This window comes from Aquila chrysaetos, chromosome 17 (genome assembly GCF_900496995.4).
Source record: "Aquila chrysaetos chrysaetos chromosome 17, bAquChr1.4, whole genome shotgun sequence".
Classification (NCBI taxonomy): domain Eukaryota; kingdom Metazoa; phylum Chordata; class Aves; order Accipitriformes; family Accipitridae; genus Aquila; species Aquila chrysaetos.
Window position 1 is genome coordinate 6395896 of NC_044020.1, and position 18854 is coordinate 6414749.

The following is an 18854-nucleotide window of genomic DNA, read 5'->3' on the forward strand; positions in this document are numbered from 1 at the left end:
ATTTGCCCATACAGATGGCAGAGTTTGCACCTGCCATTTTTGCACCAAACAAGCCTTTTACTGGATGCAAAAAGGTTTATTTTGGTTTTAGACTCTGCATGTATGTGAGGGACTTGCTAAATTAGACCACTGAAGCTATTCAGATACTCTGGCTTCACTCAATCTTTCCTTCCTTTGATTCCCAGCCCCTTTCCTGTTGCATTTCAGATTCTTTGGAGTGCTGGCATGGCACTCAGCTGCGTTTGCAGCAAGGAGAAGGGAAGACAAAATTGGAAGGCTTTTTAAGTTTGTATAGACACATCACTGGCATTCAGTAGCATTTGAAGTCTGATTTAATTCAGCTGTCTTTGAAGGTAGACTTGAGGCTGTAGTATACAGCTGTATTTCAATTTTGTTACAGGTGAGGCTACCCAATTTCTAGCAGTGGTGAGGCAGGAAAGCCAGGAACTTGAATGTTCCTGAATTAATTTTTCTTTTTTTCCAACTAGACATTTTCCTTTCATAAAGTCATTCCCTCTTACCATTTATTTTAGTTGTGTCTCAAATCAAAATGAACACTTACTGAGAAAAGATCATAAGTAGGTTCTGGTGGAGTCAGTGCAGAAGAACTTTCATATGAGGGGTTGGTGATAGAAGGCTGTGACTTGTCCAGTGATGTTACGTCAGTGTCATCTATTGACTACACAAAATCACACAAACCTGCTTAAAATCCATCCTCCTCCTACAGTGCATTAAGTGGGGCACTTAAGCTTCACTAACAACTGGTGCAGTGTTGTAACTGAACTGGCTTTATCAACTAAATCAGTGTCTCCCAGGCATGAACTGTGTTCTGGGTGGTTGTATTATCTCAGGTCACTTAACGCTGCTGTCTTTTTTTTCACTCCCTTATTATTTTTATGTCTCAGCAAAGATTGGGAGAAGAAGTGTTGCCCTGACATTGTGCCTGGGGTAAAAGGTACCTGGTTGGTCCTGAGCGCTCTCATTGCAACTATATAAAAATACAAGTGTTTCCCTGGGCTCAGGGCTCCTGTTTTTTGTTTCTAGAAGATGATTCACATTACATGCAGGGGCTATAATAGGAAGGGATTCCTGGTTACTTCTAGGCAGTCTTTCTTTTGGATCGATTCTTGTGTATTTTGTAACTTTTTTTTTTTTTTTGTTATCCCTCATCTCTGAGTAGCTTGGCTGTTGCTCGCTGCTTTCGCATCATTATGATACTATGCAAGGCTAGCAAAGTTAGTTAAGAGAAAGCAAGCATGAAAGTGCATCGGTATAAAAATTTGCGCTTCTCAATCCTGCAATCATTTCAATTTGCTTGTCTTTTGAATCTGGCCTTTTCCCTATCAAACCTCCGGAGCAGCAAAATTATTAGCAATGCCGCGGAGGAGGAGGAAGAGAACAGGTCCCCTTTCACTAGTTGTAATTACCTGCTTCTCTAAGGGTGACCATTCTGGGGAGACAAAGGCTTCTGCACTGTGCTCTGTAGTTAAATAAGATTTTGGCCAGTCCTTGGTGTTGGAAGTGTCTGTGAGAGCAGGAGCCCGTCGGGCACCCTGGAGGGAGAGGTCTGGTGCCCCCCCGCTTCGCGTTCCTGTCTGCTGCCTACCTTGAAGTGCTGGAAGCCTGTGTTTCTCTTCCTGAACCTGAGGTAAGAATATCCAATAAAAGCCACAATTCCTGTAACCAGGCAGATGCCAAAGAATATTCCTGTTCCGGTACCGGCGTGGAGAGGAGCCTGGAAGCAAGAGAGAGGGTGAGTGAGCTACGGGTGGGCACTGGTCACCTTCCAGCACCCGAGCACACGCAGCGTCCCTTTGAGATGTGCCCCTAGTCCTGAACTGCTTTTGTGCTCAAGTTTCCTGGTGCGTGTTCCCTAGAGACGGTCAAATACGGCCTTTCGATAGTAATAACGAGCTAGATTTTTTTTTTGGGGGGGGGGGTACTGGACATTGCCTCTAGTACAGCTTCATCTTGTTTATGGTTTTGAAGTTACAGAGCGTGCCAAAGTGATCTTTTCTGGCCAGGTTTTTCAAAGTAGCAATAGCGGCTGAAACCCCACCGGCCCGAGGAGGAGAAATGGATACCAAATTCCCTTAAGCAGCTTAGGAAACCTGTGCTACAAACCCTAGAGGGCTCTGCATGGGTTGAAGCTTATTCCCCACTGCTTTGTGCACCGGGGAGGTGTTGGTTATTGCCAGCTATCGGCCGGCATACCATCCTCAAACCAAACCGCATCTGAGCCGAGGGCCGTCCCATCGCAGGTTGGAAGGGCTGCCAGCCTGCGCAGAGGGTGTGCGGGGCTGGGCTCCGTCGGCGGCCCAACGCCAGCCTTCTGTAGGTTGTTTTGCCCCAACACGTGCAATGCCTTTCACCTGAAATCATTCTTCAGTCAAGCAGCTAAAGTGCCCATCCAAGTAACTGTATATAATATTTTATAAATATTTTAATAAGTACGTAGGTACTTATGGGAAAAGTGTGTCCAGACTTTGGCTTCTGCCTTCTGCAGCTCTGTGGCCTGATAGATGGATATTATGAAGGGGACTGGCAGTTTTGGGGTGATGGTAAGTTTGAGGGATCCCAGAGTATGTAGTCTCCCCAAAGCACCGTGCTGTTTGCTGGCAATCTGGGAGGGGAGGAGGGGTCTGGAAATGGGTAGAAGGTTCCTATGCTGTTCCTCTTGCTTTTCCGTGTGACACCTTAGCTCTGTAGCCTCCTGCTTAGGAAACTAATTGTTAAACTTACCCTGGCAAAAATAATCACGTTGTTGTCTTAATAGATACGCTCTCTTCATTTATTTTTTAGAAAATAAAGTAATTTACATGGTGCAGCTGGACAGCTAAATATTAGAAAACATTTCATTGCCCTCTAGCATGAGAGAGGTATTATAAAGATTGTAATATCATGCTGCTGTAGAGTGACAGAAATTGCCTATTATTTTGAATAATTTTCAGGCAGTAATTTACGCTTTTACCCAAGTGTTTCATTTCCTACTTCTGAAGATTGTAGGCTGCAAGGGATTTTTGTGAACCATGATTGTGCAGGCATATTGCTAAGCTTCTAGGAACAAGAAGGCTGGTTTGTAAAGGAGAGGGGGTTGCTCAGAACAAAATGAAGGTGAGAAATAGGGTATCAGTAGGATTAATCTTGTGGACCAAGGAAGGGGGCTGGTTAGCCGCTTCCAAAATCCAAGCTGGAGTGGATGGGCTGTCGATGTTGAGTGAGGCCCCTCCAGTGTGCAGAGAGAAGGATCAGAATGAGTTGCCCCGAGTGAAGGGAAGTTCTTCAGATTAAGTAAATGGTGGGTCTTCTTGCAAGGTCAGCTTGAGCCTGTGTTGGGCTGGCACAGAGCAGCCTGTGTGGAACAGAGCTGGGGAGCGCTAACGCTGCGCATCGGAACACTTACTTCGTTAAGGAAAACATTCTGTACTGGGAAAAAAGGAGCTCGCTGTGCACCTCTCCCAGGGGCAGCAGGGACCGCTTTTGTGAAACATCCCAGTTGCACTGCAAGTGGACAAAATGTTTTTCCTCCCTTTCGTACAAAGCCGTAAACTTTGCTGGTGGGAAATAATCACAGCAATGTTCCTGCCTCCCTGCTGCTGGGCCCTGTACCATTGGTTTGGTCTTTCTAATGGGAGAGATACTTGGATAACTGGGACCATTGCAGGTATTCATGCAGACAGAAAATACCTATTTTCGAAACACCTTGTTGTTTTGGATTGGAATGAATGCAAAGCCAAGAGTAAAAAACTTTCCTTAGAAGCTTGAAAGATCTTTTTGGAAGAACTGAAATGGAGCTTTATCAAACCTCCAGTACAAAAATAAGCTCCATTTTAAAATGGAGCTTTTATTTTATTTATATAAAATAAATGTGGGAAGAAATTGTCCAGACGGAAACATTTGCAATAGGCTTCACTGGCACCTTGTTATCAACTTCCAATTTTCTTTCAAAGTAACCTTTTAAACACAAACTGCATATATGGGAAGGAAACTGGGAATGTATGAATGTCAGCAATGAGTTTGGGATGATGTAAGCCACAGCCACCTCCCACCACCCCCACAAAAAAATCACTATGTACTTACATGTGCTGGTGGAGCCTTTAAAGGCTCTGAAATGACGTGGATTATCCCGTTGGAAGCGATTATATCCCATTCAACAATAGCACTTCCATCCACATATCTGATCTCGCTCTGCCAGGACAAAGAGCAATGAGAGCTGAGCTTTAGCCTTCCTCCCTTTGGGACTGAAATAAACCTTGAGACTATTTCCCCACCTCGGTTACTGACACAGAGAGAAAAACCACATGGGACCTAACAGTGCTGCCTCCCTGGACATCAGCCTGGCATGGCCCCAGGCTGTGCATGAAGTAGCCATCAGCATTACCTGCATATTGTTTTCTTGATGTTTCAGATGTTTCTTTGTCTTTATTTAAAAAAAAAAAAAAAAAAAGTTTTTTGTGATGTTTGTGCAATTGCCAAGTTCTGCATAGGAGTGTTGTTACTCCTGAGTGCCAGGCAGAGGCTGCAGCCTACCCCCGTTACAGCTGCTTTCTGAGCTGAGGATGCTACTTGCTCTGAGTTTGCTGGCTCGAGAGAGCTGGCTCAGCACTGACGGGGAGCCGCTGCCCGCAGTTTATTTGGTGGCCTAGCATCTGTGAGCTGGAGGCTGGTCCCATTTGGCAGCTTATTAGGAAGGAAGAGGAATGGGATCAGTCGTTGCCACCCCAACGCTTCTCTAAACTCTGCTGATAATGGGAATCCTCCGCTGCTTTGGGCTGGTCCTGAGCCTCTCCAGCCTGCGTCTGTGTTTTGGGAGGGTGGATCCACGGGCGCCTGCCCTATTGCAAACGCTGCTTTAAATCGCATCCTAGCAAAATGGTTTCTCCTCAAGCGAGCAGAACCAAGAGCTGCCACCCACTCCTGCCCCTGCCGCGAGGGTGAAACGCCGCTGCCGGAGCCCACGGTGACCTTCTGTGGTGGCACTGCAGAGCGGTGCAGGAGTTACCCCGTGTCCTCCTCCCTCGCCCTGCGCTGCCCCGACAGGGTCCTGGGGAGCGCTGGTGGGCTCCGACCCGGTGTGCTGGGACGGGTGGGTGCTCGGCTGCCCAGAGCACGCGTGGGAGGCGGCTGCTGCCTCTCCTTCCCACCCCGGCACCCGCCCAGCTGCACTGCATCCGAGGGCGTCCGTGGGTGCTCCAGGGAGGAAGAAAAGCTACAAATTTCCAACCAGCTTTGAAGGGCAGGAGCAAGATTTGTGTTAATGGGCTCAGAGCCTCCCCTTGGCAGCTTTTGAAGAAAGGAGGATTTTTTTTTTTAAGGAGAGTGTCTGCTAGCTCAAATATCAGATCAAAGCAATCCAAAAGAGCTCCTGGCATGCTAATGAGCGATACAGGCAAGCCTTGTGCTAGTGCACCTGATCTCTCACAAGGATATACTTTATTAATGCAATTACTGGGTTTGCATTATAGGGTGGTTTTAAAAATATAAATGGTAATTCTCATGCCAAAGGAGTTTCTCCTGAAAGGGGAAGGAGGAAGGGAGCAAAGGCAACAGATGACTCATTTGTGCAGCTCTTCCTGCAGCACCTATTTCCTTCTTGTTGGTGTCCGTGAAAATCCACACACACCCCCCCCACCCCGGTTGGCGTGTTGGGCACTCAACTTTCCTTGGGTCCAGCACCATTCTCTAGAGCACATTTTAACTGCAAGCCCACAGGCGTGGGGTTTCTTATTTTCCTATTCAGCTGTACAGCCTCACCCACAGCACAGTCCCAACCTCGGTCTCAAGGGGTTTCTGTCACGGAAGTCATTTGAAATGCTTGGGCAGTGAGTATTTTCGTAATAAAAAATGAGAAGTTGGGTGTGTTTTCAAAGGATGTGTTCTCTAAAATGTCAACTTTCCATTTGCAAATATACTTTCGATTTGCAAAAAAGGATATCGATTTTTGCATTTAAAAAGCACTGAAGTAGTAATAAAAAATGCAAACCACTGTTTTATCTGCTTTTGCTCTGAGCAAGGCTGTGCTGGTGTCTCCTGCCTCTCCCAGAAAGTTACCAAGAAACTTTACAAATGCCCGCACCTTTCTTTAATGATAAGCTGCTGCCCTGTTCTCTCCTCCTATTGCACTGCTATCTCCCATAATCCTGCCAGGCTGAGAGAAGGGTTGAATCGAGCCCGTATCCCCATCCTGCCGTTCCTGCAGGCCACCTGAACAGCTTCCTTTGAGTTTTGCGGGTCAGAGCTTGGCCGTGGGCAAACGTGTACATTTGCAGTTTGCCAGCTGCTATCCTGCAGTCTCTGGGCAGGAAAGGCCCTTCTGAAGTCAGGCTTTCATTGCTGCCCGCTATAACCTTACTGAATTGCTCTCTGGATCAGCGTGTCACCCGATTACCGGGTATAGCGTAAGGGGGGAAAAAGCATGAAGATGGGAGATTTATTAAAAAGGTACCTGTTCAGTGGTGGGGGCTTGATATTCCTGGCCCCTGGTGTTTGTAATGAGGAGTTTTACCCCTAGACGAGTTAGAAGAGTGGTTCCGTTGGTCAAGTCCTCATAAAACATTATGCTGGCGTTAGATAAATGATACTCGATGTCTCGCCCGGAAAGTGTCTGCAAATGAGAGCAAAATACAAGGAACATTAACTGATCTCATTAATCCTCTGGATTTACAAGTAGGCTAAGTGCCTGTGACCTTTCTCCCTCCTTGCTATTAATTGCAAGTGCAATATGGGGTAGAGGCTACTGGGAAATCTGGATGTGAACAGTGGGATCTTCTGTCCCTGCTGGCCTCTGATGCTGCCTGAGCAGGCAGTACCTCGATTCTGGTGGGACAAAGGATTTTACGCTTTTGTACGATGACCTGAAGCGATGAGCCTCAGAGATTATCCAAACAGCTTGAAGATGCAAGGCAGGGCATAAACCCGTGTGAATTGTTTGAGATGATGTTTGACGGAAGGAAGGAAGGAAGGAAAAAAGGGAGAAGCATAGATACGAAGCTAGGAACAGATGCCTTTAATGTATTTGTGGGAAATACCAAAGCTGTGCACTGCTTTCTTCAAATAACTGTGCTTGATGTTAATAAGCCAGAACAGACTTCATCTCAGGCAGACTCTTTTATAACTAGGTAACTAAAATCCCTGATGGAAAAGTCTCTGTAGTGACTCGAACGCTCAAAAACCTTGCGCTCCTAACTGTGGAAGAGAAATGGAAATGAACTCGCCTCTTTCAGAAGCGCAGTTTAAACTCTGTGGGGTTACACAGAAGTCATGTCATACTGAGATTTTTTTTTTTTCCCAAGCTTGAATTTCACAGGGATATAGAAACCTATAATGGCTATTTAAAAAGTGTTATTAAAACGAGGAAGGAAAAAAAGAAAAAAACCCCTGACCTCATTTTCCCTTAACCCGCTGTCGTTTGGAGCAAAGAGAGTGGCGTGCACTGACAGGTCTGTGAGGTACCGCAGGAACTCTCTCCCCTTCCTAGAGCTGTTGGAGTAAGCCATGATGTCCTAGGCAGAAACAAAATCCAGCTTTACTAAAGAGCGATTGTGCGCTCCTGTGCGGGGAGCTGAAAAGATGAGACTGTATAAATAATGACAAAGAAGCTTTCTGTTATTAGCCATGAAGCAGCTCTGGAGTGACATTACAAAAGAAGTTTGTATTCAAAACCCAGTTTTAGCTGCTGTTTGATGAGCGCATCTTAAACTGACTTGCAGGAGTTAGGCCCTTGTTGTCTGTGAGGCTACTTATAATGCCTTTCTGAGTAGCGGCAAGAAAAGGACCCTTTTAATGTTTTGCCTTTCCCCAGCAGCAATTCAATAAAGTTAAAAAGCACCGCTGCTCTTGTGGCGCCGAAAAAGCCAGGAGCATTTGTGCACAGAATCTCCTTTAAGTTAAAGCTGCAGCCGCGTTTGCCTTCCAAATGCGGTTTAGAAACCCGAAACCTCTTTGGAGCAAGTAATTAAAAAAATAGTAACTAAGTTCTGATTTTGAGGGTGCAGAATTAGACCCCTCCACCTTGCTTCGCTGGTGGGCTGTTGTTACCTGTATTTGCCGTGCTAGTAAAGCAAACACTGAGATACGACCCGGCGGCAGAGCCTGCTTTGCTCCGCTCCCCCGACCGAGCAGCGCGCCAGCCGCGGGCCGTACCGACAAGAAGTTCGTCAGCGTTGGGATGGACATCAGCACTTGCAGCAAGTTCCCGCTGCAGGAGAAGCCGTCCCCCACGTAGCCTGGCTTGCAGGTGCAGTCCACCTCTGGAAGGTACAAACACGGAGAGCTGCGTGGGCGAACGCCCTTTTCAAGAAGGCTTCAGGCTGCCCTGCGCCTGAAAACCAGCTTGCAGGCAACAGATTATATATTTTTTTTTGAAGTTTAAAAGAGGCAGAGTCTCATGCAGTGTTATCTAGCAGCCTGTGGCCGACCAAAGGAACCGAAATGCCGGCTGCTGCTCCCCTTTGCGCAGAGGGATGCAGCAAAGGACCCTCTTACCTTTCTCCCTGTAGCAGAAGACGTCCCAGGTTTCGCTCAAGTTGACTCTTCTCCCGTAGTCCACGATGCCGACGTACCCGGAGCCGCAGTTTGGGGAGGAGAAGGCGGTCGGGTAGCCCACTCTTTCGCCGTCTAGCCAGCCGGCGGCGCATAGGTGGTACCTCGCCTGCAGCCGGCACGGCCGTAAGGGAAAAAACCCAGGGGGAATTGCTGGGTGGTGGGCCTGGGGTGCCGCGGATGAAATGAACAGTCCCCCCGGGGTGCTCAGGCAGCACCCAACCTGCCAGCGCTCTTTCGGAGGGTCTGAGGGGGTTCTGTCCGTCCGTCCGTCCTGCAGCCTGCCCTGTGCTGAGCTCTGGGCTAAGGGGCTGCGGAGACGGGGGCCCCCTCTGAAAGTCAGCGGCTCCCCGTACGGACCAAAGGAGCCTTTCCTGGGAAAAGCTGCCCCGAGCCCAAAGCCGGGCAGGATCAGAGGTGGGTGTGAAAGCCAAAGGGGATGTGCAATCCCGTTGTGTGCCAGCCCACCTTTTGTCAGCGTGGGAAGGGCTGACAAACCAGCTCAACGTAGAGAATAGTCCCCAGGAGCGCTGGAGCCAGCCCCTCTGCCGACTTTGCTGCTTCAAGGTAAATATTTAGACTATGGGGCACAGGGGACGTGCAGCTCCGCCTGCAATCTGAATCTCCTCGGGCAGCAGAAGGAGGTTTACGTGCTGACTGTGGTCCAGCCTGACATTTTACTAAAGGTAAATGTCCCTAAATGATGAGCGTTTCTCCTCCTTCTGCAGATGGGAAGGAGCCAGAAAGGCACAGTCAGTCTGACCCACTCTTCTAAAACAAGTTTCACAAACCCAAGGTGTGATGCTCATCCTGCTAACGTCAGCCGTGTGTTGTCTATAACACACTCAAGGAAGAGAATATGGAAATGGGTCTGCTAATTTAACAGCATTTGGGGAAAAGATTCCTGGAGCCTCACATTAAAAAAACCAAATTAATCTGAGCATAATTCTGAAGTGTACATTTCTTTAAGAAGTGCTAATAATTAAAACCCGCATGAAAACACTCTGTAAGTCTGACTCTACCATCTCACCCCAGTACCACTGGAAACAAGAACTTGGCAACTGGTTTCAGTGCTGTCTGAGCAGGCACAAAACCAATAAACAGTCTGAAAACAGCTCCCAGCCAAACATACCCTGGGGCACGGGGGAAGCAAAGGAGGGAAAATGAAGCTTATTAGCACTGAGATCCGGCTCCAGGGATGTCCTCCCGCAGCGAGGCTACCTCACCTTCTGCGCGTAGAGCAGCTGGTTGTACGTCGCGATGGTGGCCGACTCGTTGGCACAGGCCTCCTTTGCCTTCTCGTAAGTCATTTTGTACTGTCCTTGTGGGGACCGTAAGTGGAAAATCCCAACCGTGGTATCTGCAAAGCGAGAGGAGAACCAGCTCTTCCTGAAGGGGTTTCCATGTCTGGATGCAGAGTCAACTGTGCCGTACAAATACCCGTGAATTTTGTGAAATGTAGTTAGGACAGCTCGATCCCTTCGGGGTAACATTCCCACGTGGAATGCCCTCATCTATTGCTTCGTAAATCTGGTATCACAAAGTACGTGAGCACACTTTCTAACTTTAATCACCTCATTGTTTCAAGGGGACATAGGTAGAGGACTGAGCGAGCTTACAGACACGAGGATGCCGGCCGCCGGCTTCAGTGCAGCGGCACAGAGACGAGGATGTCCCCGTCGCGCGGCGTGCACGGTGTGCCACCCTCACCTTGGAAGTGGAGATCGGCGCAGTCAGCGTCAGGGTGGCACTGCCCGTTGTCTTGCAAGCAGCGGTCGAGAGGAAGCTGCATCACCGAGCAGTTCAGCCCATCGCCGATGTAGTTATTTTTACATTCGCACTTGCGTTTGTCCTGGTCGGAGAGAGAATAAAAAAGGCCAAGCCAAGTACTTAGCTGACATAAAAGTGGTATTTCAAGCAACGTTCTGAACTGTTGGAAAAATTTCACTTGATATAGCCAGGAATGGACAAACAGGAAAGTTGCTACTAACAGCTGTGATTCAACAGACCACAAACTCTGACACTGACATTTATTCTTCTAAGCAAAACATTTACACATGCACTTGGGCGCTTTCCTGAATTAATACCAAAGCACAATTCCACCCACAAAGCTATAACGTGCATTGGGGAATTATATGACACGTAATTTAACAAAAATGGATGGCAGACCTATCAAAATGATATTTAAATGACTGGGCATGGGACCATGAAAGGAATTTATCAGCCTGCCAATAGTAATAAATTGAGAACTATAAACCAAGCAGGAGCTGGTGACATCCAGGGATTGCGATGGTTGGCAGCTGGAACGGATTAGCGGCAAGGCTTTTCTAGATAGCTCCTGGAAGACACATCAGGCAAGCCACCAAAACGGAACGGACAGGTGATCCCAAAAGCACCCAGACAAATGTTGCATCGAGTCACCGGCACAAGCTTTCCTCAACAACATTGACTGTGCGGGCCAAGGAATTAGTATCATGTGGCTGCAGAGCTTTTTAAGCTGAGTCCGGCCAACCAACAAGTGACACTGTTCTCCCAGCTGTCCCTAGGTTTAGCTATCAAAATATATTCAGTTTCAATCCAACAAACTCCTATTGCAAAGAGGGATATCCAGTTAGGGAGAGCTAAGAAGGGGACAAAAAAAGTACACATGCAAAATATCCCATCTGCTGTATTACCCCTTTCCCTAGAGCAGAGAAGTCAAACTGTTTCTCACCCCTCAGCTGAAAGGATACCAAACTGATGTGGAAAGTAGGCTGGAGCTACGTAACGGTTGTTTTGGAAAACAGGGACTTTGAGCGGTACAGAGTGTGATCCAGCCAGAGAAAATACTTCTGCGGGCACCAGGAAGAAATGCCTCAGACTTCCCTGCTGGTGACTGAAATCATTCAACTTACAGGTCCTATGACAGTGCAAATGGCGTGCTCGTGGCAGCCTCCGTTGAACCCGTCAGCGCAAGGATTTACTGGAAGGCATGTAAAGCCATCTCCCTTGTATCCCTTCTGGCAGCTACAGAAGACTTTCACCCCGAGTTGTGTGCATTCGGCTGCCTTGTGGCACCCGCCGTTGTTTTGTTTGCAAAGGTCGGCGGCTGCGTGGGGAAAAGAAAACAGGTGAGTAAAGTCTGCTTTTAAAGAGGATGGTCTTCACAGAGACAATGCACCTCCAGATTTTTAAGGCACACTAAAAATACTAGGACGCTTGTTTGGGGAAAAACCCTGAGTTTCCTGAGGCATTCCTGACCTTGTGCAAAGGCTATCCTTTAGGGCTCTGAAGCCCTTGTCAGGATATGGTCGGTTTAAGAGACGTGGCACCACCCCCAGAGATTCTGCTTTGCCTTTTGGTGGCCCGAGAGAGCTGCTTTTTTGGGGACTCTGCTCTGGCCAGGGTGACTTCAGAGGACGCAAGACACCTGGCTCAGAAAGAACGACTGTTTCTGCAGTGATGTTATTGGGGCACTGCCTTGCCTAAGGTCATCAAAGAAAATCCTATTAAGTGAAACACTGCTAAAACCCATACCGTCTCCAAAACCTGACTGAAGCGCACCTCTTCCTCATAATCCTGCTCGGTAAAGCCTGGTGAAGCCAACCACTTGCTTCAGAAAACAACTGATCTGTACATATCCTGAATTTGTTTCACTTGCTGCATTGTGGAAGTTTTTAGGTTTTTTAGCCAACATTTCATACCGGACGGTAACTGCATGCAAGTGCATGTGCAAGAGGGGACAGCTTGCTTTCTTGTAGCAAGCCGTGCAAGAGGGAGCTCACCTGTGCATGTGATCCCATCCCCGTCGTAAAACGGCTTGCACTGACACGTGTTGTTCTCCATGCAGACGGCGTTGGCGGAGCAACTCGGGGAACACACTGGCTGCAGAGCTGGGGGGAAGGCAGAACAGCGGGGATGAAGGTGCTATTTATATTGCAATGCCCTTGTTTCATGCAGAAAGAAAAGCCGTCATACCAGTCTTGCTAACTGGAAAACCTGCCAGAATTTTTTCTTTTTTGACTGCTTAACTCTCGGGTGATACCTTCCCGCAGGTAACCCAGAGCCCCTCCGCAGGGGAGGTAAACACTTATATTCCCATTTCACAAAAGCGGAGACAGGGAGGTGAAGGGACACATTCAGAGTCCAGAGCAGAGTCCCTTAGCCTCCAGTGAGGGCTTCTGACATTATCAACTCTTTCTCTCTCTTTTCTACACAAATCCTCTGTTAAATTGCAAGCGCTGTCAACCCTTGGCTCCACGCGACGGAGCCTGGTGAGAAGAGGCAGAGACCTAGCTTGGTTTCACACAGCCGGCCAGTCCATCCCGTTTCACAGAAACATCGTCCCGTTCCCGAATAGCCTTCGTCACACTGCCCATGGGTCTTGCATTCGCAGGCTGCAAAAGGAACGCAGAAGGATCACTTACAGAGCTGCCTTTGGGAAAAGGGAAGATCTTTCCTTAGAGAAACCACCTAGACTGTCAGCTGAGATACAGTATTATTTAGCAACTATGTAGATAAATTTAACCTCATGGTTTTTCACCACGAGGCCAGTCGAGCAGCGGGCCAGGCTGTCCAGAGTGGTTGGGCGGTTTCCATCCTTGCATGTTTGCAAGGCCTGATGGGGTAAACCCTGAAGAGCCTGGTTTGAGCTCAGGGCTGACCCTGCTTTGACCAGGGCTTGGGCTAGACACCTTCTGAGGTCCCTTCCAACCTGAATTATCCTGTGATCCTATGATTTTATAACTGGCATTCATCCACTGTTACTCTGAAAATGAAAATGAGGATCGATCTGCATTGTGGTAGAGTAGCAAACTTGACAAAGGACTGTGGCAGGAAGGGGTTAATGGCTGAGCTGAAGACCCAGCCTGATCCTGCCCTAATGTGCAGCAGCTGTGGGCTGTGGGAAGCCTTTTAGCCAGAGGGAAGAAAGGTGTGCAGAGAGAGTTTGGTTGCTGCTTGGGAGGAGGTCTGTCTGAGCAAGGAAACCAAATACCAGGTTAGTGACCTTTGCTGTAAAACATGGGTGAATTAGCTGTATTTTTTTTTTTTTAAGGTATTTTTATGTCTAAAAGCTTCTGAATTCCTGTTGTTCCTTTTATACATAGGGTGTTCCCTCTTGTGCCCTGCAAACTGAAGCATGAGGGACTGATTTAATCTATAGGTGATGGTTTTTTTCCCCTCACTCTTTGGGCCCTGCAATAACTTAGATGCTGAGTCCTTTTTAAGGAATTATTGGTGACTCTCTGACTTGTAATGCAATGAAGTAGCATCCTTTCTTGCCTTACTTCTCTTCCTGAAATATTGTTGTTTAAAGACAAAAATGATGTGGGATTGGGGAAACTGATTCTGTGAAGAGCTGGTCCTGCTGAAAAGGAGTTTCACCCTCTAGTTATCTAATTTTTGGCTGACATAAATATGCATTGAAGAGAAGGGGCTGGAAAACTTTTTTTTCTGTTAGACACCACAATCTGCATCAGACTACTAGCTCACACAGTTGATGCTATGTTGTGCTATAAAACTGATAAATTGCAGGTAAGCATACTCTTGAGTATTGGTATCCAACCCTAGTGTCTTGCCTCTACCCTAAGGATATCTAGCTTATAAACCCCACTGCATGTACATGATGAGCACTACAGGTGCACATGGTTAGGAGAAAGATTAATATAGCTTCCCACCTGATGGCTTTATGTTAGGAAAACATTTAAGTTTAAAGGGTGATATTGATCCTGGTTCCACCTAGTTCACATTTAAACCCACAGCAAAATAGATTATGTGAGCAGTTTCTTGGCTGCTGTTCCTCTTCACAAACTGCCTTCTTCAGTGTTTTTTTTTCTTCTCTTCCACAAAAATAGCTTGTGGCCTTGGTCTCCTGCAGTCCTTGAGGAACCACATTGCTAAAATCCTGTCTTGCCCTTTATGGGGATAGGGGAGAAGGCTGGTCTGTAGCTGAAAACACTTGGTGACGGAAGCTCTGTCTCCATTCCCTGTTACTTATGTACCATATGAGAATAGGAGCCTTGCAGAGAAAGCTAAGTAAGCCTCTGCCACCTCCCCGCCTTCTCCTCCTCCCTTCTGAGACCTTGTGCCATCCCTCTGTGTGAGGAGGCACTCGGGGGAAAATGTTGGTGTTGAAAGGGGAAAGCATTTCTTGGTTTGCTTAACCCATCACTGACAAAGCAGTTTAAGAGTGACGTGGGCAACAGCGTGGAAAGGAAACGTGAACGTACGCCTGCAGCTGGAGCTGTATCTGCCTGGCAAGCACAGCTCGCACGAAGTCCCGTTGAAGCCGCTGTCGCAGCGGCACTCTCCTGTCCCGCTGTACCCGTCGTCGCAGGAGCCGTGGTTATTGCACGGGGTCTCTGGGCCCCCTGGACAAGCTGGAAGAGTTAAAAAAAAAAAACCAGAAGTGTCTGTTTAGCTCAAGTGCATGCTTATTCATTGACACTGTTCTTTATTGTTCTGTAAAAAAAATCCTTGAACAGGGAAAGGCCTGTAAATGCGTCTCTGTTGGGGTGTGTAAAAGCAGCTGTGACACTTGGAACTGCAAGCCTCCTGCTCTGAATTCCTTGACGTACTTTACAACTCCTGTCAGAAGGGTGTCGCGGCCCCTTCCAGCCCTGCGTCTGGGTGCTCTTACCTGACTGCTTGCTCATTCCGACCCGTTAGTGAATGGCACTGCCCGGCCCCTGCCCAAATCCAGCCTTGCTTGCGCACCTCCGTGTGTCTGGGTGCTGCTGGGGTGAGCCCAAAGGGCAGCTCAGGCCAGGCTGGCCAAAATTGCATGGGACCTGCATATGTCAGTCTGTGAAATCTGGATGCCTGTGTGCCCCAGTGAAAGCCTCAGCACCATTCCCCTGGGGGGTGAAGGAGCACACGGTTCGTTAGTGGGTGCTAACAAACAGCTGGAGAGAAAGCCTCCCAAACTGTGTCGCACCTGGTTAAAGTTACAATTTCTGAGCTTGCACCAGTGGTGTGCCTGCTTGCAGGTGGCTGAGGAATCGTACGCTGTGTCCTGGTATCACCACCACAAACCTGAGGTCTGGTCTTGTGTCGAAAGGACTTTCAGCTGGTGACTAATTAATTCTCGCTAGGTTCGGTTACGGCAGAGCAGTCTGTACAGCATTCACTTAGTTTGCTAGCCTGGAGTTTAAAACTTGCCGTAAATGTGAAAGAGAGATTCTCTGGAGTGGCAAAGCAATACTGCTTTCTGTTTACTTCAGCTCTTGCAACAGAGTTCCCCCATCTTGCGGCTGTGTCTCCTCATCCCGCTACCCCAGCTCCCCCAGTTCATCCTGCTGGGCGCTCCGCAGGGGTGCTGGGGGAGGGGGTCCTACCTTGGCAGCCTGGCCCGAAGTAGCCCTTGCAGCACTTGGCCGTGTGGATGACCATGGAGCAGTTCCTTCGGCAGCCGTCCCGCTGCAGCCCGTAGGACTCGTACGTGCACCGGTGGATCCCCTCCTGGGCGTCGCGCCGCCAGCGCGGGGAGGGGAAAACACAGAAGATGAGTGCTGCGCGGAGGTTTGGGTTTTTAACTCGTTAAATCGCAGCTCTTGATGTACATCGAATTAGAACGTGGTGTGTGAAGAGTGCAGGCGTGAGGCCCCTGCCGCCTTTTTGAGTCCGGACTTGCTGAGTGCCGTTAATGGGGATGGAGGGGCTGCTCCGAGGTCAGCCGAAGCGCTCGCTACAGTGGATGCTGTGCGAGACCAACAAGCATCGTCCCCCCCCCCAGCCCCTGGGTGTTTGCCCAGGGACAGGTTTGTCCCTGAGGCTTTATGGCATCACTTAACAGTGTGGTTTCACTGTTGAGGGTACTCTTTTTATTTTTTTTCAAAGCAACTTATTAGAGTTTGCTTGTGCGAAGTACAGAGAAGAGCAGGTTAGGCTGCTTAAATGCAAGATTTTAAGGTATTACCTTTGGTTTTGTCCCTGGAGGGCATTTCGAATTACTGAAACAGCTAACACAATGCCCCTGTTGTACAAAACGGAGAAGAAAAAAAAGTATATTAAGATAATGACAACAAAAGGCTATTTGACGTGGACAGAAAGTCTGTTTTATGAGAGCAGCAAATATGAGCAGAGAAGAGTGTAGGCTCACTACACTTGAAACAGAATATAAAAAACTCTGGAGAAAGAATAGAGGAGAATGACAACAAAATATTTGCGTTAATTTAGTGCCATGCAATGCAAGAAAATAGTTTTGATACCAGAATATAAGTTCTAGAAGAATAAACTTTGCTATGGATTTAAACAAGCAGGGAAGAGATGGTGAATATTCTTCAAACAAATATTGACATGGGCTGCATCAGATCTGGATGTCTAATTTGGAGTAGAGGTAAATGGTTACTTTTCAGGAAGCGCTAACTAGATCTGAGGAAATTATATCTATTTGATTTCATTTAACAAAATAATGAAACAAAAGGTAACTTGAGCAGATGGGATACAGACAAGTGTTGGTTTTATAATTGAAATATAAATTCCAATAAGTTTTTTTTTTTTAAAGACTGATTACATGATTTTTTTTTTTTTTTTTTACTTTTGGTAATTTTTTCATACATTCTAATGAAACTGAAGTAAATTTACTCTTGAAACCATTTCAAAATGGGTTTCAAAACTTCCTGTTTGTGGGACCCATCAAAGTTCACAGAGGAAACTTCCTCCACTCTAACAAGTGCCTGTTCAGGTGTGTTAAAGGATATTTCTGTGAAAGCAAGAAATGTGAGAGACTGAGAGCCCGGCTAACAGACTAGGCAGTTCTCTGTCTTGTGTCCTTAATACAGGGACAGCAACGCTGTTCCTTTGTAATTGGGAACTTTGTAAATGCAATCTCTATGACCAAATTAGTGCGAATTTATATTAATTTAAAAGCATGATAGGAAGATCTGTCCTTGCTCAAATTTATGCTTGCGTTTGTAAGGTACTGTTCTTATGGAAAACAGGGCAGGGCTCGCTAAGCCGGTCTTCACTGAAACCGCTTGTCCTGCGCGTTGCTTAGCGTGGGTGCAGGATTTCTGTCGTGTATCTTTCGGGTGTCGTGCTGCGCTTCTTAACCTTAGCTCTGACCCGGGCGGCAGATGAAGCCGGCCTGAAGTGGCGGCACTTGATCTCAGTAGTGCCAAAGCTGCTGCGAGTGTCGCCCCGGTCCCTGCGAGGGTGGGGTTTGGCCCTTGGGCTGTGTCTTTGCCAGGGTGGGGGACCAAAAAAGGGGACTGACCATGAACTCCACGGTGAAGAAGCTGTCGCAGCGTCCCCCCAGGCTGGGGTCTGTCAGCAGGCAGTCAATGCCGTAGGCGATGCCCCCGTCGAACTCCAGCTGCCGCTGCACTATCTTGCACTGTCTGTCGTTCAGGAAAAGGGCACCCTGAGAGACGGGATGGGGAGAGGGGGTGTGACAATTCAGGACCCAGTCTTCCTTGAATCCAGGGCCTGAATGGGAGTTGGGGATAATCCTTCCCCTGTAGGAATGCTCTTGGTGCAAGATGGTGTGTTAAACTATCCTGGAGGTAACGCTGATGGCTGTAGGGGCTCAAAACCAATTTGGGGACCTCTTTTCCTATAGCTGAATGCTATAACCTCACAGACGAGCAGATCTTTTTCCTTTCCTGAAGGGGACAGAGTATGCCAGCCCCATGTTTACCTTATGCACGTTAAGTCTTAGTCATGTTTTGAGAGGCAGATGCTCCGCAGGTATAATACGATACATTGGCAAAGAAAAATGTGCCATTGTTCTGGCTTAACAGGCTGTGTGCATGCCTGCAATCTTAGCTTGTAAGTGCTTACAAACCAGAGTCTGCCCGCAGACGCTACATTCGTGGGGCTTCTGCCAAAGCCAGGTTCATCTTAATAGTTTTCCATTGTGTATTTCATTGTAGGAGAAATTAAAATGTGCTAGTATCTCAGTTTTGAGGTAGCTGAGAGCTGTTTTGAACAAATAGCATCTTACAACAGAGAAAACGACAGTTCCAAAGAGTCTTACAAAGCATCTAGCCTGCTGAATCCGTTGGAGCGGCTGCCCTGGTTTTGTGGCTGTTGGCACGGACTGGTGAAGATCAACTGAGCGTTGATGCCACCGACCCTTTCTGGGGGCTGCGCACTGGCACGGCGGGGTCCGCGTGAGCAGATCCTGCAGCAGGGGCAAGGGGTAAATGTGCCAGCAGGGCGAACACTTACAATCTCCCTGTTATCCCCACAGCTGATGCTGAGGTTGGAGCCCTGCAGGGTCTTCAGTGAGGTGGAGTGGGGTAGCTGGTAGGCCAACACCTGGGAAGGAAGGAGGGGAGATGCTCGTGTCTGGGCTCGCATGTCTTGGCCTTGGCAATGCTCCTAAAAAG

The 18854-nt window shown here is 47.9% G+C and overlaps 1 protein-coding gene across 1 annotated transcript in view; it reads right to left on the minus strand.

Annotated features, from left to right (window-relative positions):
• STAB2 (stabilin 2) overlaps positions 1 to 18854 on the minus strand; it is an 88086-nt gene that overhangs the window by 1614 nt on the left and 67618 nt on the right. The window contains exons 52-68 of the mRNA XM_030040990.2: positions 18694 to 18783; positions 17738 to 17884; positions 16439 to 16495; positions 15858 to 15981; positions 14751 to 14900; positions 12813 to 12917; positions 12306 to 12413; positions 11436 to 11629; positions 10252 to 10393; positions 9768 to 9901; positions 8485 to 8650; positions 8143 to 8249; positions 7383 to 7502; positions 6446 to 6604; positions 4081 to 4188; positions 1607 to 1735; positions 563 to 679 (exon numbers count right to left, since the gene is read on the minus strand). Coding sequence (XP_029896850.1) covers positions 563 to 679; positions 1607 to 1735; positions 4081 to 4188; positions 6446 to 6604; positions 7383 to 7502; positions 8143 to 8249; positions 8485 to 8650; positions 9768 to 9901; positions 10252 to 10393; positions 11436 to 11629; positions 12306 to 12413; positions 12813 to 12917; positions 14751 to 14900; positions 15858 to 15981; positions 16439 to 16495; positions 17738 to 17884; positions 18694 to 18783 — 2157 coding nt within the window. The remainder of the gene's footprint in view (positions 1 to 562; positions 680 to 1606; positions 1736 to 4080; positions 4189 to 6445; positions 6605 to 7382; positions 7503 to 8142; positions 8250 to 8484; positions 8651 to 9767; positions 9902 to 10251; positions 10394 to 11435; positions 11630 to 12305; positions 12414 to 12812; positions 12918 to 14750; positions 14901 to 15857; positions 15982 to 16438; positions 16496 to 17737; positions 17885 to 18693; positions 18784 to 18854) is intronic.